Source organism: Drosophila albomicans, chromosome 3 (assembly GCF_009650485.2).
Source record: "Drosophila albomicans strain 15112-1751.03 chromosome 3, ASM965048v2, whole genome shotgun sequence".
Lineage (NCBI taxonomy): Eukaryota > Metazoa > Arthropoda > Insecta > Diptera > Drosophilidae > Drosophila > Drosophila albomicans.
In genome coordinates, this window is record NC_047629.2 from 49,872,159 (window position 1) to 49,897,363 (window position 25,205).

Here is a 25,205-nt window from a genome sequence, read left to right on the forward strand (position 1 = left end):
TAGTTTGTTGTAAAAGAATTGGAGAACAAAAATAAACTACGAAGTTTTTGATTGCAATCAGAAAACAACTGCAATTATTTCTTTTGTTTTCAAATTGCCCAGGCAAATTTAGCTTTTAAGGAAATCTAAATAAAAACTGATATGTTAACAATATAACCATTAGCAACAAAGTGAGTATATGTCAGTTTCTTTCACAATTATCAGAGAAACAAAAAGAAATCATATACTAAAATTATTATTATATATTGTTTTTAAATTGATAACAATGCCATTAGCAACAAATTTAGTATATGTCAGTTCCTTTCACAATTAAGAGAGAAACAAAAGGAAATCATCTATTAAAATTATTATTATATTGCTATTAAGAGAAACTTAATTATATAAGCATTAGCAACAAATTGAGTATATATTAACTTGTAGTTTCTTTTAAAAAGAAGAGAGAAACAATAGGAAGTAATCTACAAAACAGTAGTTCCTGAGTGCAGCATTTTAAAAATTGATTACTAATTCGATGGATATCGTTAGATGCAATCAAATAATAACTATGCTTACGTGGCTTCCATTTTCTTAAGGCACTTGAGAAATTCTTCATTGGATGCAAAATTGCGTCGATGTATACGCGGTTCGGTAACAACGCATTTGGGTTTTTTCTTGAAATGAAGAATAGATTGTTAATACATAGAGTAAGACTGCTTTAAAGAGAAAGGAATTTACCTTTTTTTCTCGACACTTTGGTTGATTTGTGTACTGCAATCGACCATGTTCAATATTGTGTTGAGCCTCCTTGATGACTGGTTCAATCATTTTGTCAATGATCTTGCCCATGCGTGCCAACTCATTGCGACATTCTACAAAAAGTATGAAATATAATATTAAATAAAATATAAATTTTAAAATAAATTCTTCTCTTTTAGAATATTTTTATCGTTTACCCTGTGGAGTTCTGAGCGCATAATGATCGCCGACCTGGAACTTTTCCTTTTTGGTTTTCTGAGTGAGCGTTGGAATTCTCAAATGCCTAGCCTGAGGTGTGTTATAGGCTCCAATTAACTCCGAAGGCGGACCATATTGACGTCTCAATTTGTTGGTCCAGAGCGATGATTTTGTGCCGCAGTCAAGGTAAAAGATGCGAACTCGACGTTGGCAGTAAATATCCAGCAGATGGTTGGTCATTTTATATATTTCCACTTCACTGGGACGCGCTGATATAAAGTAGATTTTCGGGAGAAAGAGATTGGAGGTGCATCAAATTTTTAATAATGTTCGCTATGTAAATATAACATTTTATTTATTACCGCCAGTCAACCATTTGTCAATCCAGGGAAATTGATGACAAGCTGCAAGCAAAAACAAACCGAAAAATGTGAAAAATGAAAATGAAAATGGCATTTAATATTTGCACATGAACTTGATATGTCTGCCATATAAATACACGAATGTGCGAGAGAGTGTGAGTGTGAGTGTGTGTGTGTGCTCGCATTTTACATATTTGATTTTCTTGTTATTTTAACAATATTTTCCTTCTTTTTTGTGTCGGGCTCTGTGCATCGCTCAAAGGCAGCACGCGAAATTGTTTTAAATAAAAGTCAATGCAGTAAAGTTCGCTTTTAAAATGATTAAACTCAAATTAATTTTCATTTGAGTTCGTCCTGCCCCGCCCCCCTCTGAAAACCATACGCGACGCCTCCGTCGACCAATCTCCCAACGGTAATTTTACCAAATGGACCTCGTCTGTGTCCTTTGGCTGCGCCCCCTTGTTGCCCCTCCTCCACAGGCTCAACAGCAGCACTGTTTGCCAGGCTATTGCTATCATGATGTTTGTCACATTTTTATGCTAATGTTTATCGACAACATGCTTTTATGCCTCACATATACAAATATATACATATACGTATGTGTGTGTGTGTGGGACTATACGCCCTCGGTGTTGTGTGTGTCCTGTTTGCATTTACATCTATCCATAGCTGATATTAAATATTAAAAAACTATACGGAAAATGAAACATTTTTATCACAGAGCCAGCGACAAAGTCACCCACCAAAAACAAACAAGTTGAAATTATATGGAAAACACAGGAAGTATGATCGACATTAGAATACTCTAATTAGTTTCACTTTTAAATTTCAAAAATAATGTAGGAATTATTAACGATAATAAAAGTATTTTATTTTCTATATCAAATATTTGTTAAGCTTACTATTTTATTACATTAATTATATTTTGAAAATTATCATTTTGGAATTATTGATAATAGATTTTTATTTTCTATATCAAAATAAGTGTACCTTAAATTTTTCATTATTTTAATTTTTTTTTTTATTATCATAAAATTTAATTTCAAAATGAATTTTTGAAACTTTTCTATTACTCAAAATTTAATATAAATTCTTTTTAAGTTTTCATTCATTTTTCATTTATCTGTTTAAAAGAAAACCATACAATTCAATATAATATTCAAAAAGAAAAGTATTCTAATGAAAAGCTTTTCGCTTTTTTTGGTTTTCCGATTATTATTATCTACCTATTATTTAGAATTTTAAATTTTAAAGTTTTAAGTATTAAATTTTGCTCAAACTTTGAATTATTTTAATAAATTGTTTTTATCTGTTTGTTTTTTGTTTTCCTATAATTTTTACCTTCTTTAATTTGGCATCTTCCTAAAACGAATCCATTTAATTTGAATGTGCCAAATAGTAGTAATAATAGTATTTTAATAAATTGTTTTTCACTTTTTATTAGTGAGCTGTAGCATTTACCTAACTATAAATTTGAGACTCATTAGAACAAATTTATAAAATCGATTTCCATTTCATTCAGTTATCCGGCAAACTAACTCATATTCTTATAACACTTGGCCATCATTAAGAGTAAAAGCGGTGTTAAAAAAGAGAACAAAATAAATATAAATATACAAGATGGGGATCCGAAGCACACGGCCAAAATTGTTAAGGGATGGATTGAAAAGCAACCTTTTAAATTAATGGAATGGCCAGCACAAAGTCCCGACCTCAATCCGATTGAAAATCTTTGGTCAATCGTGAAAAGACGGCTCGGGCAATACGAAGCAGCTCCATCAAATATGGGCAACCTCTGGGAGCGTGTTGAAGCTGAATGGAGACGTATTCCCAAAGATATTATTGAAAATTTGGTAGAGAGCATGCCTGACCGTGTACAGGAAGTTATCACAAATAAAGGTCTTTGGACAAAATATTAATATTATATTAATAATTAAAACTTCTAGAAAACGTGCAAAATTGAGTTTATGCGGGTTTTTTTCGTTTTTACTGTAAATCTCCTCGAATTTATCTCTTTCATGATTGTTTTTGCTTAAAATTTATTAAGAATTAAATAATCAAAATAAAACAAAAAAAATTTTTGAATTATCTTGTGTGGTTATGATTTTGTGGGTGACGAAAGTCTGAGTTCTGAACATGCACTCAATTTTGCTCGCCACTGTATATATTCCATGTAAATGCTAAATAAAATTCTATGATAAACATGTTACAAGGGCAACATGTTGGCCCCCTTTGCTGATCCTGGCAGTGGCCCTGGCCCTGGCGTGTTCCTGTGCATTCCCAAAGGATATTCAAATAAATGTCATACGCATTTGTTTTTTGGTTTTCTTTTTTTTCCACCGTTTTGGTTATAAAATTTTATGTTTAAAGGATAATGTTTGAAATTTTTATGTTTACAGGTGAGCAATTTTGCAACGAGCTGCCACGCGGGGCAAGTCAATATAAGAGAGGGAGGAGGGAGGAGTGTTAAGTGGAAAACGAGCGGGAGGAGACAACGAGCTGTGGGCAGCATGCATGTTTTTCACATTTAATAAAGTATTAAGTGTTATGTTTCTGTGGTAAAGTCGCTATTGATGTCGTTGTTGTTCTTGTTGCTCATTGAATTACATAAAATGTTGTTGTGCAATTTGTAGTGTCGCAACCCCGAGACTTTTGCATCTCTCACTCTCCCAATGTCTGGGGGTCTAATGCGTAAATGTTGTACGAACAAAACATACAAGTGATTAACATTGCTTCTTGGTGCACTCACCCATTTTATCAAAGTTGTATTTGGTGGCCTGATGTTCGCGAAGTGTCTCAAACTGTTCGGGCATTACAATATCCGAGAGTTGCAGGTCCTTCAGCAACTCATCGTCGCACTCTTCGTATTTGTCCTTAACATTCTCCAAATCGTACATGTGAAAATCGAATTCGCGATTGCAACGTCCAACAATCGTATCGTTTTGCATGTGAGCTAAAAGTGGAAAGAAATTTACTAAGCAGTTCATTAAAGTATTTGAAACTCACAAATCTTCTCGCGTAAAAAGTCCTTGACAGGATCCAGCGGCAGTTGATCGAACTCATATTTCAAATCGAAAAATGGACAATCGTTGAGCGGACGTTTGCCGGTTTTCTTTTGTGTCTCACTTGCATGCTTAATGTGTAGTCCACGTTGCCGGCGATATTTTGTATCCTCCAGCCGGGGATCACAGTAGGGACGCCTTTCTGGCGGTATCTTCTTTGAGGCCATGCCCACGTTTCAGTTTAGTGGCCCACAACGAAGAGAAGAAGAAATAAAACAACAAAAATTTGTGTTTTTTTTTGTTGCCTACTGCTGAATCCTATAGTGTAATTTATTTACATTCTTCTTTCGTTTTTTGACATTGTTCGCTAGACAAAATACACGTTGGAAAAGTGTAATAATAAAAGTTTACAACACGGACACATTTTGTGTGTGGCCGAGGCCGCATATACGTGAAATGTTTATAAACTAACTTGCATCGGAGGCAATGGCAACAGCAGACAGACAGACGAACAACAACAACAACTCCGATGGTTGCGAATGACAACCAACAAACATCCACCTTGACTGGCTTTGCAAATGTTGTTATTGGAGTTAGACCAACAGCAGCTGACGAGCAAAACGGGCGACACTCCATCAATGTGTTGTTTGCTGCTTCTCCGTCTCCAGCTCAGCTCAATAATATTTGTTAGGCTGCTTTGCAAAGAGCACAAGACTGGCAACAACTCCCAAGCTTCATCTTCAGGTACAGCTCAGCATCATTTCTGTTGAATAGCAAACACATTTTTTCCTCATTTTTTTAATAAAGCGCAACAAATACGAGCTAGAAGTTCATAAAAAAAACGAAAGACTGCATTCTATGCCGGCAAAATGGAAATAGAAATGGAGCACTTCCTCTGTCTGCCACTGTGTATTTATTATCCCATCCTGACTAAGCTGCTGCTCCTCGCGGCACTCGTCATTCAACCCGATTATAAATATAAAATAAAATAAAACACAAATGGCAGAAATGCAGCAACGTAATCAAATAATAATAAGCCAATAATAAGACCCACACAATCTCTGTGTGTGTGCAATTGTTTACCACTCTATAATTAGTTCACAAGCAGCTTTAAAATTTAAAATTGCATTGACAAATCATGCTAGACAGTAAACCAAGACCAAGCTTGGTTAACCACGTCAAAAAAATGCGTATGCAATTTTCAGTTTTAGCTGAGCTTTTACCAATATATTGAATTAAAATTCTTTCAATTAGACCTTCCACTTATTAAAAAGTGAAAGAGGGTCTATTAAGTTTGTCAAAAATGAAATACAAACAAAATATATATCAAAAATTGTCTATGTTGGACAGTTGTTGACCTCTTGTTTATTTTATTTTCTTTTTTTTCTAATTGTTAATTCTTCACAAACAATTCCATATAAATTCATATTAAAAATTTACGCACAGTTCTGCACAAAAATATGAGTGACAACTGCGATGGAAAAACTACTCAAAATGTATGTATATCAAACAGTGTATTTGATAATGAAATCGATATTTATAAATTCGCCACACAATAATTCGAATATAAGTAATGCTGAAATAAATTCAGCATAATTAAGCACTGCGTGCTGGGCACTGCTCGCCGCCACTTCTTTTTTAAATTTTAAATTTGCATTTGAAAATTCTGGCCATTTCACGATATGTAAACATATCCAACTGACTAATATCGATTAATCGCATATTGCATATCACTTAGTCGAGTTAGCAGCCCTTGACAGTAATTTACCATTCACACAAATAAATTACAGAGATTGATCGATAGTTGAGATCAACTCTGTGTAAGCTCAATATTCGAATATCGAAGACACATTAGAAGAAGAAGAAGAAATTTTCCTTTTCCGTTTCCCATACCAAGGCGCGTGGATCAATTGGCTGGGACAGTTTATAAATATATATGTATATAGAAGTATTGTTTGGATAATTATAAGGTACGTAGGTTACATAAGCATATACATATTTCTAATAAGAAATGTTTTTAGGCATTTGCAAGTTAGCGCGGCGTGGGTCTATAAACGTTTAGAAAGCGTTTAAACAGTTTGGCAACTGCGCATTATCGGCGCGCATAGCTGCTGCTGGAGTTGCAGTGGGCATATACATAAGCTGAAAAGCAAAGAAGATTGCCACTGTTCCCACCGGTGCTGCCCAATTAAGCCGCGCTAAAATTGTTAGCATCGGCTAACTGGAATACAACTCAGCGAGCGAATTAGTGCCATAGCAGAGGATCGCCTCGACTCCTACCGGTGCTGCCCTTCGAGCTGCTCTTGACTGAGTTGTATGTAAACAATGGTGATGTAGATCAAATCAGCGAGCACATTCTTAATGGTGCCGCGAAGTTTGCTGCAAGTCACAATGCAGTTGATGAACTCCAGAATTTGTATAAGAAAGTTGGTCTGCTCGTCATCCTCTTCATTGGTTCCGCTGGCCAGCGGATTCGGTTCCGTCTGATTAACGGACACCTTGACGTAGGTTTCGGCAATCTGTGTGAGTAGCTGCCAGACAATTGGTAAGATGCGTTCCATAAACGTATTTGTATACTTGGGTATTTCGTTCACCAGACATGTAAACACTAAAGCATATGTTAAAAAGGGTTGATTAAATACAAACTTTATTGATTAATTTGTAACTCACCTTCGATAATCTCGGAGCGCAGCAGGAAACTCGATACAGCGCCGCAATTCATGAATAGTTGAGTAAATCAAACTTGGAATCGCCCTCGAGTATAATATCGCAAAAGCCATGTACAGTAATTACTTGTTATCCAAATAAAAAAAAATAAAAATAAAATAATATAAAAATTATAGAAAACCGTGTCTAAAGCTATGCGATTCAATAAATATACAACGGACATAACTCATTTTATTTGGGAACATAGAATAAAGAAAAGGAAGTGGACAGCTCAAGCAGCGAATTTGCTGTGGCAACCATTGAGAGCGGTCTTTCCGCTGACGTCGCTTCACCAACATCTCTGTGTATGTTGTTGTTAAAGAGGCTTAGCACTGAACTGCTGGACATGGTCGTGTTGCGGCTGGCCAAAGTGCTGAAGCACTGTTGCTGTGACTGTGACTGGACGACTGATTGCTGCTGCTGTTGCTTCGCCTTCGCTTTACCACTGCGTGCTGGGCACTGCTCGCCGCCACTTCTTCTTCCGGTGCCTGCTGCTTGTGAGGGTGCAATTTAAACTCAGCGAGCGATTAGTGCCATAGCAGAGGATCACCTCGACTCATACCGGTGCTGCCCCATTGGGCCGCACTAAAATTGTTAGCATCGGCTAACTTGGACTAATTCGAAAAGCGAAAAGCAGTCGAGCAGAGGATCGACACGTCTCCTACCGGTGCTGCCCTATAGGGCCGCGCCAAAATTGTTAGCATCGGCTAACAGAGACCCATGAGCCGTTCAGAGGAGGGATAGAGCATAGTTGCTGTCTATGTTCTGAACAGTGATGCCCCTATAGGAGCATCCCAAGTATTGTCGCCGTCTATGAGGATTTTCCGCGGCTAATAGCTCATAACCTGTTTGCCGCTAATTAATTTGTATAATTTAAAAGTATTGGTATTTGCATTAGTGTTAAATTAAAATGCATGAATTAACGTAGCCTTCTTATTTCTTGTAATATACATAGTGGGAATAAATAATGCTTGCTAAATAGACGTGTCAACTTAATAGATGTGTTCACTAACGAAGTTTCGGCTGTTCATATGTTTTATGTCAGCACCAATAGTTAAGTCCGTCTTTCTGTCCTTCCACCTATTTAAACAACTATATCTCAGCTACTATATAAGAGTGAGCCATCAAACTTTTTGTATTAGCTCATATAGAATGCTATCCTATACTGGATTATTTTAGAAGTCTCATATCTGCTTCAAATTCTACACAAAGTTTTATATTATTACAGAAAATTCATGTCCAGTCAAGAGAAGCTTTATTTAAATTTTAATTGGATAAAGTTTTCAAAACGTTATCCGCTTTAAAAGGCAAAACTGTTCTAAAAATCTGACGAAAGCGAACATCATGAATATTTCCGCTTGATAGAGGTGTTCACTAAGGGTGTTATAACTTTATACTTTTGAATCAGAAACAGTGTCCGAGGCTGTCCTTCTGTTCCTCCGGCCGTTTAAGCAATTACATCTCAGAAACTATAAAAGATAAAAGCATCAAATTTCTTGCATTAATTCATATAGAACGCCAACTTACACCTTATTATTTTAGAATTTTCAAATCTGCTTTTAATTCAGTAATCTGTTATATAGAACATTTAACACTGAAGGGTCTATTCCACTCAAAATTGGACTGCAACTTTCTCACTTATTTTTTCTGTAATTGTAGTGGCGCTGTGACAACAATAACAACAACGAGAACAACAACAACAACAGAGTAGATCTATCTATCCACAGACATACACACATTGCACAATTATCACAGCAATTAATTGTGGCAAATTAATTGGAAATTTGATTAATGGTCGGTGCGTTGCGGTGCCGTGTCCTATTTACCATTTACAAGGCATTCAACTTTGACCAATTTCAAAGAGCAAGTGGAGTGTGGTCATTGTTTGAGTGTGTGTTTCTGTGGGTGTGTGTGTGTGTGGTTCCTGCTAGCAGTCTATAATAAACTATATATATATATACTACATATATATATGTATGTTTGTGCTTAGCCCCTTGACAAGGCGTGAGAATGGGCACATCCTTGGCTACTGGCTCGACTCCCACTGTGTGTCACGTGCCTAAGCTATGGGAACTGCAATTTGCCGCTCGCTTCGCATCCAACAGGACATTGCAGGTGTCATGGCAATCGGCGTGCCGCTGCAGTGCGTCCAAAGCCATGCGTGACACATATTTATTAACTGTCAGTCCGATGCCTGAGCCATCGAAGCTCTTACAAAAATTGTTGCAGAATAAAATAAAAAAAGAGAAAAATTGATTCAGCTCATCAATTGTCACAAATAATGATTACTACGCATTTTCAGCTATTGGATTGAGAGAGAGAGAGAGGGTGAGGGAGAAGAAGGGCGCGACGTGCATGACACGCATCAAATTGCATTTAGCTTAGTTTGTCATTGGGGCTAAACAAAGGGCTGTATAATGCAGACAAGAGGGAGGGGAGGAAAGGGCAGTCACACGTCAGTCACGTGACCTCAATGCTAAAAATAGACAGGCCTGGAATTGGGTGCTGACTGGCTACGAAGTGCTATAGCGATTACAGCAGCAGAAACATCAACATCATTATTAACAAAGTCAACGAGCAGCGGCGGCAGCGTCAGCGTCAACGTTGGCGGCTTATTGGCAGGCATAATGCGATGGCGCTGTGTCATGCCACACCAACCAAGCAACCAGCCAGCCAGACAGCCAAGCTGGAACAATTTGTGAAAAGCTTTAAGATTAAGTTGCAAATGCTTGCATGTAATCCCACTGTAAAGTCGATATACAAATGCTCTTTTATTTTCATTTTTATTAATGCCGGATTATGAAGTTAAGACGCGAAGCATGATAAACCAGCTCGACTATGAGATACCCGCTACGCATTTTAAATAATCATTCAAATATACCGAATAATTATACCAAAAATTACATTTGGTATAACGAGTTACTTTTAGAATTAAGATATACGGTATGTAAAAAATAAACAATATATATAGAAAACATATCGTTCAAATATACCAAAAACTATATTGGGTATAAACCCTTACTTTTAGAATTAAAATTTACTGTAGCTAGAAAATATACCAGATTATCAACGAAAATTTAAACCCAACAAAGATTTCGGTCTTTATTTCCTGAATTTCCTTCTGAATTTAATTTCATTCTGATAAAATATTTAGAAGTTAGTTAAGAAATAATTGAATATGGTAAAAACGACTGCTGCAGTCGGTACTTAGAGTTTTTGATTGCCAATCTGGTATACTTTGTATTCAATAGTAATTTTTAAATGAATGCAATATTATAACCAATATACCTTTGGTATATTTGATCGCATTTTAGCACATTTATTCGGTATATTTTGACGTATATATTGCAAAAACGCCTGCTGCAGTCGGGACATAGTGTTTTCGGTTGACAATCTGGTATATTTTGTATTCAATGGTATATTTTCAATAAATGTAATGACATATCCATACACCAAATGTAGCCTTTCATCTATTTTAGTACTAATTTAATATATTCATTTTGGTAAATTTAAAGTAAAATATCGCACCGAGCACACATTTATGAAAACTTTTCTAACTGGCTTTATTTTCGATTATCTATATCAAGTCAGCATGAACCAAAGATCCTTCAGCTTTTATTGGTGTATTGCAACTTGTAGATTGTCAATTGGTAAAATATAAAATGCCAAAACGTTTGAGCGCATTCAGTCAATTCCTATTTGTTAGTGTATAATTAAAGAAAACAGAAGGATAGTGCTGATGGCAAAAGTTTGCCATTGTTCTTGTTACATATTTTTTTATTTACCTTCGTTTTTTTTGTTGTTTCTTTATTTGTGTTGTGCATGCAGCGTCGCATTTTGCCCGTGTGATTAATGGCCAACTGCAAAAGACGTCGCGACTTGAAAAATTACACCCAAATAAACGAGAGGGGCGGCATTTTTAAAAGCAGCCTGTCACACGTGAGCCTGAAAAGGGCTCATGAGGAGTGAGAGGCAGCAGAGGAGGGGGAGGAGGAGGAATGGGAAAAGGCTGCCGACTGCCGGCTGCGTATCATGGCCGCAGAATCAACGAGAACAGAACAACAGCAGCACGTAAAAGATGCAACAGGAGCCATGAGCAAATGCCATGTGATTTACACGCAACAGCAACAACAGCGATAGCTTTGTTGGCGGGGGGTTGGCGTGCAAATTAGGGGTTGGACTGAGCCGACTCCGGGACATTGTCACAGAGAGGCGGGCGGTCGGTCGGACGGCGCACACAACTACGACTGTCAATTGAAAACGTGCCAACAATTTGCAACGACGATTAATCGTGCGACCGACCAAAGTCAAAGCTACAGTTGCCACACAGTGCAGATCCCAGCAAAATGTTTTCCTCCTTTTGGATTGAGAAACTCCTTTCTCCCGCACCGAGCACCGTCTCGCCCCGCCCCTGGGACGTAATGCGACATTTGTGCATGCCGAGCGCATTTAGCGTTTTGTTTACGACGCTACGGCAGTTGGCCAAGTTTGCCAAACGGAACATTTCACTAATTTGTGTGGGTTTTATTATGCGTAGATAAGCATTGCCCACACCCAAGGATCAGTGACAGGACGAAGAGGAAGACCATTTCGATGCTGTCAACCTTTCTCTCGACGTACTTGACGTACGCTTAATGAGCACTTAATTCCCTGCCGCTAATTGGCTTGAATCAAACTTCAACTCGTACTTTTGTGAGAGTCAATGCACAGTTCACTTTGAAATCGGACTAAACACTCAATATATAAAGTACACATATACATACAGACTTCATATAGAGAGCTCAACTCTAATTTGCTTTCTCCTCACACACACACACAAAATCATTAATTGGGAATTTAATAATGGTAAGTTAATTCCTCGAATAACATTGCAGTTCAACTGAAATATCTGAATATGAAATATAATCATTGCACAAACACACACACACACGCACACATTTAAAAGGTAGGGGGCGACCGTCATTAAAGGCTTTTGTATGCAATTACATGCCGCATTGAGCAATCATAAATTAGCTTTTTGAAAAGTGCGATATAAAAAGTAATAATAAAAAGCAGTCGGAAAATTAGAGAGCCGCAAATTGAATGCTCTTTGAATTGAAATTGAATTTAATTTCGGAAAGTTGCCTGAAAATTAAAACTTCTCTACATTAAAAATATCTGTGTAAAATATATTTAAATGTTAATTATTCGTTCTTTTTCCCTCTTTTACCTATAATAACAAACAATCTTTTGTTCACTCTTGCATGGCCGTTACACTTGTTCCATTCAGTGCGTAATACCTTTGGCAAGTGTACAATAAATTAAATTAAAATTAACAAAAGGTATTTTCCGGCAAACAATTTAATGCCCATAATGAGAACTGTGTCCGTTCACATCAACATTAATAATACAATATACAAAATTTTCTGCGACTGCAATGAAGTTTTTTTTTTCATTATGCATATTTCGCATACGAAATCGGCAATAAAAAAAAGAAAAGCAAAAAAAAAAGTAATTCACATCTATAAGCTGTTAACCGAAAAGTGGAAACTGTATTTATATTTGCTTTTAATGTCAACAATCATCAATGCAAATGCACTGCAAATAACTCGAGCAACTCGAGCTGCAATTTATTGACCTGAGCCGACGTTTGGCATGTTTCAAAATCGTAAAGCAAATGGAGTAAGAATATGAAATGCCGAGATACCCTGTACTATGAAAAATAAATCAGATTGTTTAACAAAGAGTCTCATGCAGAGAAGAAAATAAGTTAATCTAACTAGAAAATCATTTATTTTATACAGTCGACTGTACTTTATACATGTTCCAAAATATAAGCTCTTTCTGTTCTCTTTTTGCAATATGCGCAGTATTTGTGTGCGATATGAGTGGGGGATTACAATTGATAGTGTTGACCCCGAGGGAATTTCGATATATTCGAGCGAAAAAAGGATTTATTCCGTATATTTATAATTTATAATGAATTTTCAGTTTTTGGGGCGAAAACTTTAAATGCAGTCAACATATTAATATTTATGCTTATTTTGACAACATTTTCGACAACGGCAACAAGCAGAGCAGCTCGCTCAAATATTTGTGCGAATATCTTGCAGATACTCATCAAACTTGGTCTCAGTATATCTTAAATATATTCTGTGTGTGTGTGTGTGGAGCAACATTTTGCAATGCGTTGCTTAAAATTTTCAACGTCCTCTGTCAAAGAACATAAACCGAAAACCTTTTGCTGAGGCGAGAAGCGGCATCAAGTTCATTGTAAACTTTTGCCAAAATATGCTTGAAAATATTTACTCATGAGCTTGTTTAGTTAATCCATAAAACAAAAACCAAAAAAAAAAAAAAGAACTTGGCATGTGCTGTCCGTTGCCTGCCAGAGACATTGCCACAAAAGACAATGCAACATTTAAGAAAATTTAAGCCGCAAGCGACTTAAAAACAAGATGAGATGAGAATGAGGGAAGACAGAAGGAAAGTCTGTCTATCTTTTTGGCTGGGGCCAAGCATATGATTTAGACCAGCAAAACTGTTTCCAACTGTCTCTGGCCGGGGATTTTGGAATTTTTACTTGCTTTTCTTTTATTTTTTTTGCGTTTCCCTGCTTACAATTTTTTGTTGTCGTTGTTGTTGTTGTTTTGGGGACTGAGAAAAAGGACGAAAAGCCGGAATGGCACTAGTACAGGTCTGAGACCAAAGTCGAATCCCGACGAGTCGACACAAAACTAAAGCCTCTGAGATAGATAGACAGGCAAACAATTGCTGTTTGTATCCTGTTAGCTTTGGCTGCTGCTGCTTTGGCTGCTCTACAAATTAGTTTCTAATACCTTCAAGTCAAACAGTGGAGGCCGAAACAAACAGTGACTGACTATGTGTATGTGTCTGTGTGTGTCTCGAGTATGTTGCTGCAACACGCCCCCAGCTGCCACAAGTTAACAAAATCACTTGAGCGTGCTTATGAAATGTGCTTCTGTGTGTGTGCGGGTGTGTGCTTGTGTTGGTTTTCTAATTACAAAACCCACCCAATTGATTTGCAGTAAATTGTATTTTAAATAGTTTCATTTAGTTTTGCTTAAAAATTGACTACAAAGCGCAGCTGCTGCTTCCATTTTCCTCAAAGTAGTTTTAAAGATTGCGTAATGATGCGGTTATGCTCCCTTCCCCCTTACCCTCCTCTGTTTCATCCTCTGCTCCTTTGTTACTTCTCTCAATCCAACATGTGGCCTTTTAATGAGCTATCTGATAGCTTTCTCTCCACACACACACACACACTTACACTTACTCTTACCTTCTTTGCCTCAATTTCGTGTTCTTTTTTGGCATTTCATCTCCACTCTTTTTGGGGCAAAAGTTTTTAAATGAAATTTTAATTGTTTAAACGGTAAAACTTGAATCAAACATTAAAGCAAGAAAACTTTATATACTTACTTAAAATGCTTTATTAAGTTTGCATTAACATTTAACTCAAATGCAAAGTAAAATAGTAAAATGATTTATAATAGCGGCTAATGTTGGAAATTAAAAATTGCTTAATTGCTGTTTGAATAAAGAAGTTTTTATAGAACTAAAGTTTATTTTAATTGTAGTTATACTCAAATTAAATTTAAAAATAATTCAATTTGATCTTTTATCAATTCAGAATTCGATTTACGCTTCTCAAATAAATTACTACAACCGATATTTATGTATAAATTCGATTGAAGGTTACACGTTTTGTTTCACTCATTGATAATATTTATATTTCATATGTTGCCATAAATTCAGTTTAAGGTTGTTCGATTAAAAATGTTTTATTTTCGTTGAATACAGTTGCAAATACTCACTCTCATGTTTAAATGAGCGGCCTTCAATCAAAAATCCCCAACAATCTGCGAATATCTCCATTTATATATGTATGTGTGTTTTACCCGTAACTTTTGACAGCCGAGAAATAAACGTAGCTACAAATGACTTGTGGTTATGTTCGCCGTAAACTATCAGACCTAATGGGTAATACGAGCAACATTTGCATAACATTGCCCAAAAGAAAAATACAGAGAAAAAGAGTTGATGACGTTGACAATCGCTTTATGAGTTGAGGAGAATGTGGAGAGGGGGAGAGCTTGGGCAACCGGGTGAGCGTCATTTAAATCAAAAAAGTTGGCACAATGAAAGCAGCGGCAACTGCTTTATAAAAGAAAATTATGCAAATTGCTAATAAATTATAGTGAGCCAGCGAAACGAACATGTAAAATAATAACCGACAGTAGTGGAGAGCAAATGAATAGTGTGGAGAAGAACCAAGAACCCTACTGAATCCATGAATCTCTGAATCTGGGATACTATGGAGCTGGGAGCGAATTGAATTACAAATGAAAAGTACAATGAAAATGGCAATGCGAACTCTGCGAACAGGAATTGGGCGAATGGACACAACGGCGCTGTAAAATCATTAAAATAACAAGAAATAATGGGCAAAGTAGATGAGTGATCGTCGCGTAGATGTCCTGTAAATAGAGATTGCTACTAAGTTTCTTAATGGAGCGTGCTGAAAGTTTGAGCATATATGAATAATATATTAAAGTACTTACAAAGTAAATACCAATAACGTCTCGATTGAAATGTGCTATTTATGAAGTTTGTCCTTGAGTTGCTTCAGAAATATTCTAGTTAATGTGTGACCTTGATCTCTTAACGAAATTAATTCAACTCAGAGCATTATGATCAGATTTGGCACTTAATCATTTGAAATGATACCCCTTCTGGGCACAGTCAGCATGCGTAGGGTATATAATAAAGTATTGTACTGTATGCTTGCAAGAAGACGATGTCGAGGATGAGGATGAGGATGTCGTCGCCGAGGACATGCAGGACTGGTCGCATTAACTGGCGGAATGGATAATGGCGAAACTTTCTGACATTTATTGTGTTTGTGTCGAATGTTTATTTATGGATTGCATGGCGCGTATTTACATTACAATGGGCATAACTAACGGCTGCAGGATACGCGTATCCTTGTAGCCTTGTGTACGCCTTGTTTACATAAGCGTATGCGTATGCGTAAGCGTATTAAATTAATGATACTTTCTAGTTCATAAAATTCGTTATATGTGACCACGGGCAGCAGAGAGAGATTCGGGACTTTGAGTGGGATATGAATGTCGAACGTCAAAACACAAATCAAATAATCACATAAATGAGAGCGCACGCACACACTCACACACTAACGCACATTTGTATCAGTTGTGTCTATTGAATTGTAACAAATTGATTGTCATAAAACATCGTTTATATATATTAGAATGTGTCATTGGGCTGTTCATGCTTCAGTTCAAGTCAAGACAGTCGAAAACTCTCTCTTTCTCCCCGCTTTCACAGATTTCACAAGTGGCGCTGTGAATGATTGCGATAAGGATGTTATGTATACGTATGTGTAGTAACACTAGCGAGGGGGCAGAGGGTGCTAAAGGTTTCAGGGTTTGAGGGATGTCAAGGAAATATCGGGAGGGGGGGATTGTAGGGTCGTCGTCACCAGCCGCTTTATGACAGCAATAGTTGCCGCCTCAACTGACTACACAGAATTTATGGCTGTTTACGACAGATTGCACACTCCATTTGTTTTGTTTACCACATTCCCAAGCACTTGACACACTTCCCACCGAGAGTGTGTGAACTTCACTCCTAGTTTGTGTCTCCTTTTAATTAGTTGCTTTTCGAGCCGCTAGGGGGCGCTGATGTCGCTACTACTGCGCTGCTCCTCATACTTTTTGGTGTGGTTTAGCAGATGTGACGGGATTGTGACACTGTGCCACGACAACATCATATGCATATGATTTGTGCAAACTTTTAACTGTCCCTCATGGGCGGCAACGGGGTGGGCGCCGGTGGGCGTGGCACAGCTTGGCAAGCTGACGGCAAGCAAGCTGCCTTGTTTTTGCCAAGTTTATGAATTTCATAGCAAAACTTTTTCGTACTCTCGCAAGTTGTTAGCTGTTTTGATACCCTGTACACAGCATAATGATTTAATGAGGTATGCTAAGTTAAAGCAAACACATAAATTATATATGCATTGCCAATTAGCAGTAACTAACTTAAAACGTCTCGCTTTTGTATTGACTTAGGCAATTCTAATGAAATCTAGAACCTCATAAGTTGCCAAGCACTTTGCTGAATTCCCTGAAAAAAATTAAGTTGAAATCAAGTTTAAAAACATTTATTATGATTACGAAATTTCTGTTTTCTTTTGACATTTTCTTCCAAATCTTGTTGAAACTCGAAAAAAATTATGACATGTTTCCCAGAAAATATAAATAAATTTCTAGTACATTATCTAAACTAACATTCAACCTTGAGTATTCTGGCGTCTGGCACATTCAACTCCTCTACTGGCTATTGTTGCTTGTTCGACTTTTTTGCGCAAAATCTTTGATATCCTGTCTGGCAATGTGTACAGGATTTACTACCAAGATATAACCAAGTTTTTGCTACCCATAAAAGAAGTCCCCTGTTTGCTCAATTAGCTGATAATGCGCGTGTACAACGTTCTGCGTACAGCGTATGTTATGATATCATCGCTTTTGAGACAAAGATGTGGAAATAGAAACCGAAACAGAATAGAATAAACAGACTCTAAACACGAGCCACGCAAAAGCGATTGAAATGATCTAAAGAGTTAACGAACCAAGCTAAAACGATCGAACGCGCACCATTCACAATCGACCTTTCTATACATCAAATTTGGTTGATACAGTTCGTTGAACTGAGCATATCGTAGTACGCAAATTACCGATAACCACTTGGTTAACTAAATCTTGAGAGGCGAAGCTATTAATAAAGCATACGCTATGACAATGGATCACGCTAAACACTTTGCCAGTCGTCATTAAGATTTGAAATATGATTTCAATTTTATAGTTGTTTTTTTTTGTTTGTCGTTTTTTGTATGTGTAGTTTTATTATTTTTGCATTAAAACTTATTATACGATATCAATGTTGACCGTGAAACATTCAAAACGTAACGATCCCCAAACGAAAGCGAAACAATAATTTTTTTTTTTAGTTCCGCACTTCGAGTCGACCTGAACCGGCTTCCAGTCCGCCAACAGCTGAGATGATAGCTGTGCTCCGCTAACTCGCAAGTGTGACGCTTGACGCTTGATGCTCGGCGGTTGGCGGGGGCATGAGTTTGGGTACTTGATGTGCCTAAGTGGCACCATGTGCGAGCTGCTTGGGCTTGCAAATGCTGCTCTGCTTGTGCTTATGCTTGTCTTTAATGACCAGGTAGACCCACATTGGGTCTCTCAGTTCAGCATCTCAGCTGTTGCCGGGTCTTTTGTTGTTGTTATTGCTGCTGCTGTTTGCTGGAGCAAACAAAGTGTTGGTCATTGTTTGGTTTATGTGCGCGCCACATGGTAAACATTAGAGCGTATAAATATGCCGACAAATTGCGACTATTAATCATTCGACCCATAGATTCCATCGATAATACAATTAGCGAGGAGATCTATACCATTATGGTAGGTACCCAAAAAGGAATAATCACCCTCCAGGATCAATACACATTACTTTATACCCATCATCAATACCCGTTTCATCTCTATCGCAGAAACTATTCATTGCGTGCATCTTTATTGCCGCAGCGACGGCTGCAGTGATTCCTGTCGAACAAGCCAGGCACCGTCGCGATGTCTCCGAGATCGTGAATGAATATATCCCACCCTTGGAGGAAGTTGGTGTCGATGCCGCTTCTGCGGATATTGCCCAAGACTCCGCTGCTGTGGGAGAAGATGGATACCGTTACAAAACCGTCCGTCGTCTGAAATACCGTCAACGTCGTGATGTCTCCGAGATTGCCAACGATTACTTGCCCCCAGCTGAGGAAGTTACTACAGAAGCCCCCGTCGAAGAAGTCGCTCAGGATTCTGCTGTTCTCGGTGAGGATGGTTACCAATACAAGACTGTCCGTCGCCTGAAGTACCGTCAACGCCGTGATGTTTCCGAGATCGCCAACGATTACTTGCCCCCTTCTGAGGAGGTTGCTGAGGAAGCTCCCGTTGAAGAAGTCGCTCAGGATTCCGCTGTTCTCTCTGAAGATGGCTACAAGTACAAGACTGTCCGTCGTCTGAAGTACCGTCAACGTCGTGATGTCTCCGAGATTGCAAACGATTACTTGCCCCCAGCTGAGGAAGTTGCCACTGAAGCCCCCGTCGAAGAAGTCGCTCAGGATTCTGCTGTTCTCGGTGAGGATGGTTACCAGTACAAGACTGTCCGTCGCCTGAAGTACCGTCAACGTCGTGATGTCTCCGAGATTGCAAACGATTACTTGCCCCCAGCTGAGGAAGTTGCCACTGAAGCCCCCGTCGAAGAAGTCGCTCAGGATTCTGCTGTTCTCGGTGAGGATGGTTACCAATACAAGACTGTCCGTCGTCTGAAGTACCGTCAACGCCGTGATGTTTCCGAGATCGCCAACGATTACTTGCCCCCTTCTGAGGAGGTTGCTGAGGAAGCCCCCGTTGAAGAAGTTGCTCAGGATTCCGCTGTTCTCTCTGAAGATGGCTACAAGTACAAGACTGTCCGTCGTCTGAAGTACCGTCAACGTCGTGATGTCTCCGAGATCGCCAACGATTACTTGCCCCCTTCTGAGGAGGTTGCTGAGGAAGCCCCAGTCGAAGATGTCGCTCAGGATTCAGCTGTTCTCTCTGAAGATGGCTACAAGTACAAGACCGTCCGTCGCCTGAAGTACCGTCAACGTCGTGATGTCTCTGAGATTGCAAACGATTACTTGCCCCCAGCTGAGGAAGTTGCCACTGAAGCCCCCGTCGAAGAAGTCGCTCAGGATTCTGCTGTTCTCGGTGAGGATGGTTACCAGTACAAGACTGTCCGTCGCCTGAAGTACCGTCAACGTCGTGATGTCTCCGAGATTGCCAACGATTACTTGCCCCCAGCTGAGGAAGTTGCCACTGAAGCCCCCGTCGAAGAAGTTGCTCAGGATTCCGCTGTTCTCTCTGAAGATGGCTACAAGTACAAGACTGTCCGTCGTCTGAAGTACCGTCAACGTCGTGATGTCTCCGAGATTGCCAACGAATACTTGCCCCCAGCTGAGGAAGTTGCCACTGAAGCCCCCGTCGAAGAAGTAGTTCAGGATTCTGCTGTCCTCGGTGAGGATGGTTACCAATACAAGACTGTCCGTCGCCTGAAATACCGTCAACGTCGTGATGTCTCCGAGATCGCCAACGATTACTTGCCCCCTTCTGAGGAAGTTGCTGAGGAAGCCCCCGTTGAAGAAGTTGCTCAGGATTCCGCTGTTCTCTCTGAAGATGGCTACAAGTACAAGACTGTCCGTCGCCTGAAGTACCGTCAACGTCGTGATGTCTCCGAGATCGCCAACGATTACTTGCCCCCTTCTGAGGAAGTCGCTACCGAGGTCCCTGTTGAGGAACCTGCTCAGGATTCCGCTGTTCTCGGTGAGGATGGTTACCAATATAAGACTGTCCGTCGCCTGAAGTACCGTCAACGCCGTGATGTCTCCGAGATTGCCAACGATTACTTGCCCCCTTCTGAGGAAGTCGCTACCGAGGTCCCTGTTGAGGAACCTGCTCAGGATTCCGCTGTTCTCGGTGAGGATGGTTACCAATATAAGACTGTCCGTCGCCTGAAGTACCGTCAACGTCGTGATGTCTCTGAGATTGCCAACGATTACTTGCCCCCAGCTGAGGAAGTTGCCACTGAAGCCCCCGTCGAAGAAGTCGCTCAGGATTCTGCTGTTCTCGGTGAGGATGGCTACCAATACAAGACTGTCCGTCGCCTGAAGTACCGTCAACGTCGTGATGTCTCCGAGATCGCCAACGAATACTTGCCCCCCTCTGAAGAGGTCGCAGAGGAAGCCCCTGTTGAGGAAGCCGCTGTCGCCCAAGACTCGGCTGTTCTCGGTGAGGATGGCTATCAATACAAGACTGTCCGTCGCTTGAAGCTACGTCATCGTCGTGCCTTGTAAGCGCGCAATCTGGTACCTGCCTGTATACGATTAGAACACATTTATCCCCACCAAGCACTCGTTAGGTCGTAAGTAAGAATCCTGTTTTGCCATTATTTAACGATTGAAATCAACAAAAATAAATCCAAGGAAAATTGTTATAATATACACGCATCGTGGCACTTTTATTGTTCCAACGGCTCCGCCATGTACATACAATAGCTCGCCAGCGAGCCATCCAGTGAACCATTGAGGCGAGCGGGCAGCTAGGCAGCTGTTCACCTGTCCGCCTTCTTGAGCTGTCCGATTCTAGCTGTAGCAGGAGCGAAGCTCTCGACGTTTTCATAAATTGTATACCTTTTCGCTTAGTTATGACAGCAACAGTTAAGCTCATGGCTCAGCGCACAAGAACGCAATTATCCAAAGACGAAGCAAAGGCAAAAAGGACTGGAGTCCAGAACCCCGCCATAACCTTAACCAGTGGGGATGGGGGAACAACTTCAACGAACTCTAACAAATACTTTAAGCTATGCTTTTGAAGATGTTAATCTCATGTCAAGTCCACTTTACACACAACGTTAAGGGTTTTGGCCAGTGCAACAGCCAAAAACCCCAAACAACGCGACGAACAAGGACAAAAGTCGCCCATTGATTTGTGTGTGTGTGTTCTGTTGGTTTACTGAGTGTCTGTGTGAGTGTGTTGTTTGGTGTTGGCAGAAAAAGTTGTTAAGTTAAAAGGCATTTGAACCGCAGCGGGCAAGGATTTCGGTCAGTGCGCCAGGACGGGGTCTAACAACTTCCTTTGCACGCGCCTCTGAACGGCTCACACAGGACTGACTTGGGATCCAAAGCGACCGACCGTTCGTTCGTCCGTCCATCCGTCCGGCCGGCCAACTAATAATAATTTATCGATCCCCTAGCTAAAGTAGTCACATACGTGGTCGCCCTTCCTATGATTTATGGCTTCCAGCAACTTGGGCGTGCCGAAAAAAAAAAAAACAAAAACGAGGCGAAGAAAGCTGAGAAAAATTGCCAAACATACATGAGGCAAAACGAAGGTGCCAGGCAGACGCCAAATTGGTTTAATGTGTGGTTAGACAACTTATTTAACTGTGTTTTCAAGTGGTTTGCTGGTAGTTTGCTGTGCAGGGACAAAAATGCACACCATAGCACCGCAGTCCACACTCCATTCATGCAAGCACTCAGGTGCTGCCACAATTCATATTTCTCGCCCACATAAATCATGCGATGGCCAAAAAAAAAACAACAACAAAACAAAACGGGTTACCCAATTCGCAATAGTCGGTACATACATAAATCCAATTGTATTTCGCTAGGGGCTAATAGGAGATCTAAAATCAGGGCACACTCACGAAGTACTCGTAAATCAATCGTGCCGTTATCAAGCCGACATTATGACATCATTAAGACAATTATCTATGGTCCCTTTTCGTCCCCCCGGCTGTCCATAACTTCAGATCGTGTGCAAAAACTATTTTAATGGCCATGGCCAAATAACAAAAAATAGATATATATGCGAACTTCAAAGCGAATATCACATAAAATTTTATGAATTATTTCAAATATTTTCAATTACTTCGCGAGGGTCGAGTGTCCGCCGTTTCGCAGCTCGCAAAACTCTCAAGGCAAAAGTGAAAGTCACCCTAGTTAGACAAATGGAAGAGCATAAAAAACCACATAAAGAAATTTATGCGCCATTCAAGCGTGGAACATTAACACATCCTAACATCTAACAACAACTAGGAGCTGGAGGAAGCATCCCATGCTCAACTTGACTTCATAAACAGCACAATGAAAGTAAAACAGGCAACAAGCATGGGAAGAAATTTTCACAAAGATGAAATTTTGATGCTCTAAAATAGATGAGGTTGGAGGGTTTTAAGTTAGAATTTGAAGAACTTTAGAAATCCTTCTAAGCATAATTTGATGAACTTCTTCTTTTCTAAAAATATATAAAATTTTATACATTTTAAAATATAAAATATAAATAGAAGAATTAAAATAAAATGTTCGTAATAAATTCATACAAAATCTAGAATCCATCTTGAACACAATCGGAGCCCGAAGTGTTAATGTCAGATAACTTAAATACATAATTCAACGATTCATATTTTTCTTTCTTTCTCAGACAACAGTCTTGAAAAGGATTTGGGTACCATAAAAGACCTTAGAGAACATTTCTGAACAACTTTGTCCGAATAATCAAACAACCCCGAAGTTAGTGTATGCCAATGTCTATGACTCTTGATGTGCTTAGTGCCAACTGCTTTCATATTTAGCTTGATTAAAATTCAAGAGGTCTTGGTTCAAAAACTAAACTTGTATGTTTTTTGTGTTGACGCTTGAAGTCATAATTTAGCATTTATGGCGCCCATTATTAGAGTGCCGAGGGTGATCTAATAAGCAAAACCAAACCAACCCCGACTCGTCGGCCAGCAATTGAGGGCGCCAAAATCAATTTTGACCAGCTCAGTCGCTGATTAGCCTGCCACATGCAAATAGTCTACATAAAAAAAAAGAAAGAGGGAAGCAGAAGATGCGCAGGATACTCCAACAGGAAGCTATGCTCTGGAGCTCGATGGCATTACTAAGTAAGCTCCGGACATGGCCAGAGAGAGAGAGAACGTGGCAGTGTGGTAAACATGACTGCAACAACTTTACGGCCACAATATAATTTATTCAATGCCATTTGGCCGTTTCGTGGCTCGCACATGACAAGAGCAATTGACATTTTTGTGACTTTTTGAAAACTATAAAATGTGCAATGCTCTCCCCCGGCATTTGAGCCACACACACACAAACACACACAAGTACGAATACGACACAACAAATTCGTCCAGTCCAAGAGGACAGAGAGAGTCAAGCGAGACGAAAGGCGAGGCCAAGTCAAGGCAAGACGTAATGATGACGGGCCATAACGACCACAAAGGAAAAGGAGGACAGCCATATAGGGGGCAGAGGGGAAGAGGTGCAGCGTAGGGACATCGGGATATGTAGGGAGGCAGCTAGCATAAAAGTAACCCACACGAAATTGTTGTTGTTCGACGAAATAATAAAGTTGTGCTTGATTACGTGTATGTGTGTGTATTGTGTGGTTGTGCCTGACTGACTGTGTGTGGTAGTGTGTGTGAGGAGTAAATATCAAATACAACAACAACTAAACTAAAATTGTCAGCGCGTTATATGTAACAGGACTTCCAGGACATTACATATCCCAGGCACAAGCAGCAACAGCAGCAGCACGACAAGTTGCTTCAGATCCGCAAACGGAGCATTCTTTGTGCCACAACCAATACTCCACAAGGACCTCCCACCATTCCATTTGTGCTGCTCGTCAACGGACAACTACAGCAACAGCAACAGTGACAGCGAAAGCAACAGCCGTATGCCGGATATCCTTTTTGACATGTCATTAAATTTTATATACACAATAATTTTTCACAATTTGCTTTATGGCCATTTTAAGAGTCTGCCCCGATGTGTGCACAGAATATAATATACACATCTATAAATATATATGTGTACTACATACATATGCGACTGAAGTCCAAAACAAACAATAACAACAGTTACAAGTGACACTTTATTGAATGTAGACAAATGGTCAAAGTCCCATGGATAAAGCGAAGAAAAAAACGGAGGAGGAATAGAAGGAATCAAGGCAGCTGAACAGGTGAGAAAATTGATGAAAGAAGAAACTTGCTTTGAGGTGATATACTTTGGATTTATTATATAGATAATTTGGGTATTCTGGTATAATTAAAATACTATTTATGACTATTATTTTTAAAGAAAATGGATAGGAGAAATAGGAGAAATCAAAGCAGCTGGACACTTTATTAAAGAAAAAGCTTGATTTAAGGTGATATATTGTACATGGGATTTATTATATAGATAATTTAGGTATTTTGGTATAATTAAAATACTATTTATTGTTTTAATAAATAATGGAGAAATAAGAGAAAACAAGGCAGCTGAACAGGTGAGAGAATTGATTAAAGAAGAAGCTTGCTTTGAGGTGTATATACTAGATAATTTGGGCATTCTGGTATAATTAAAATATTATTTATGACTTTTATTTTAAAAGAAAATGGGTAGGAGAAATATAAGAAATCAAAGCAGCTGCACAGTTGATTAAAGAAGAAGCTTGTTTTAAGGTGATATGCATTGGATTTATTATAAAGATAGATCAGGTATTTTGGTATAATTGAAATACTATTTATTTCTTTAATTAGTAAA

At 39.1% G+C, this 25,205-nt stretch overlaps 3 protein-coding genes across 4 annotated transcripts in view; 1 reads left to right on the forward strand and 2 right to left on the reverse strand.

Moving 5' to 3' along the window:
- Nucleotides 1-4,624, reverse strand: part of LOC117567269 (dynein axonemal heavy chain 3) — a 51,401-nt gene extending 46,777 nt beyond the window's left edge. The window contains exons 1-6 of one of the 2 annotated variants that reach the window (XM_052006011.1): nt 4,302-4,624; nt 4,045-4,248; nt 1,296-1,337; nt 933-1,202; nt 715-848; nt 553-650 (exon numbers count right to left, since the gene is read on the reverse strand). In XM_052006011.1, coding sequence (XP_051861971.1) covers nt 553-650; nt 715-848; nt 933-1,202; nt 1,296-1,337; nt 4,045-4,248; nt 4,302-4,524 — 971 coding nt within the window. In that variant the 5' untranslated portion in view covers nt 4,525-4,624. The remainder of the gene's footprint in view (nt 1-552; nt 651-714; nt 849-932; nt 1,203-1,295; nt 1,338-4,044; nt 4,249-4,301) is intronic. The other variant, XM_034247131.2, reaches the window with a different exon arrangement.
- A 1,949-nt stretch (nt 4,625-6,573) lies between these two features.
- Nucleotides 6,574-7,019, reverse strand: LOC117572005 (importin-9-like). Its single transcript, XM_034254521.2, has 2 exons — nt 6,968-7,019; nt 6,574-6,905 (listed from the first exon to the last, which is right to left on the reverse strand). Exons 1-2 carry the CDS (start codon nt 7,017-7,019, stop codon nt 6,574-6,576), a joined length of 384 nt encoding a protein of 127 aa, XP_034110412.1.
- An 11,427-nt stretch (nt 7,020-18,446) lies between these two features.
- On the forward strand, nt 18,447-21,101 carry LOC117572004 (uncharacterized). The gene is made up of 2 exons (XM_034254520.2): nt 18,447-18,489; nt 18,579-21,101. Exons 1-2 carry the CDS (start codon nt 18,487-18,489, stop codon nt 20,964-20,966), a joined length of 2,391 nt encoding a protein of 796 aa, XP_034110411.2. The 5' UTR covers nt 18,447-18,486; the 3' UTR covers nt 20,967-21,101.
- Nucleotides 21,102-25,205: the final 4,104 nt, after the last annotated feature.

Bases quoted from the DNA above. Each gene is read 5' to 3' on its own strand.
- LOC117572005 (XM_034254521.2), bottom strand. From the start codon at position 7,019: ATGAATTGCGGCGCTGTATCGAGTTTCCTGCTGCGCTCCGAGATTATC. The intron at 6,906-6,967 runs GTGAGTTACAAA...CATATGCTTTAG, and splicing joins GCGCTCCGAGATTATCGAAG to TGTTTACATGTCTGGTGAAC.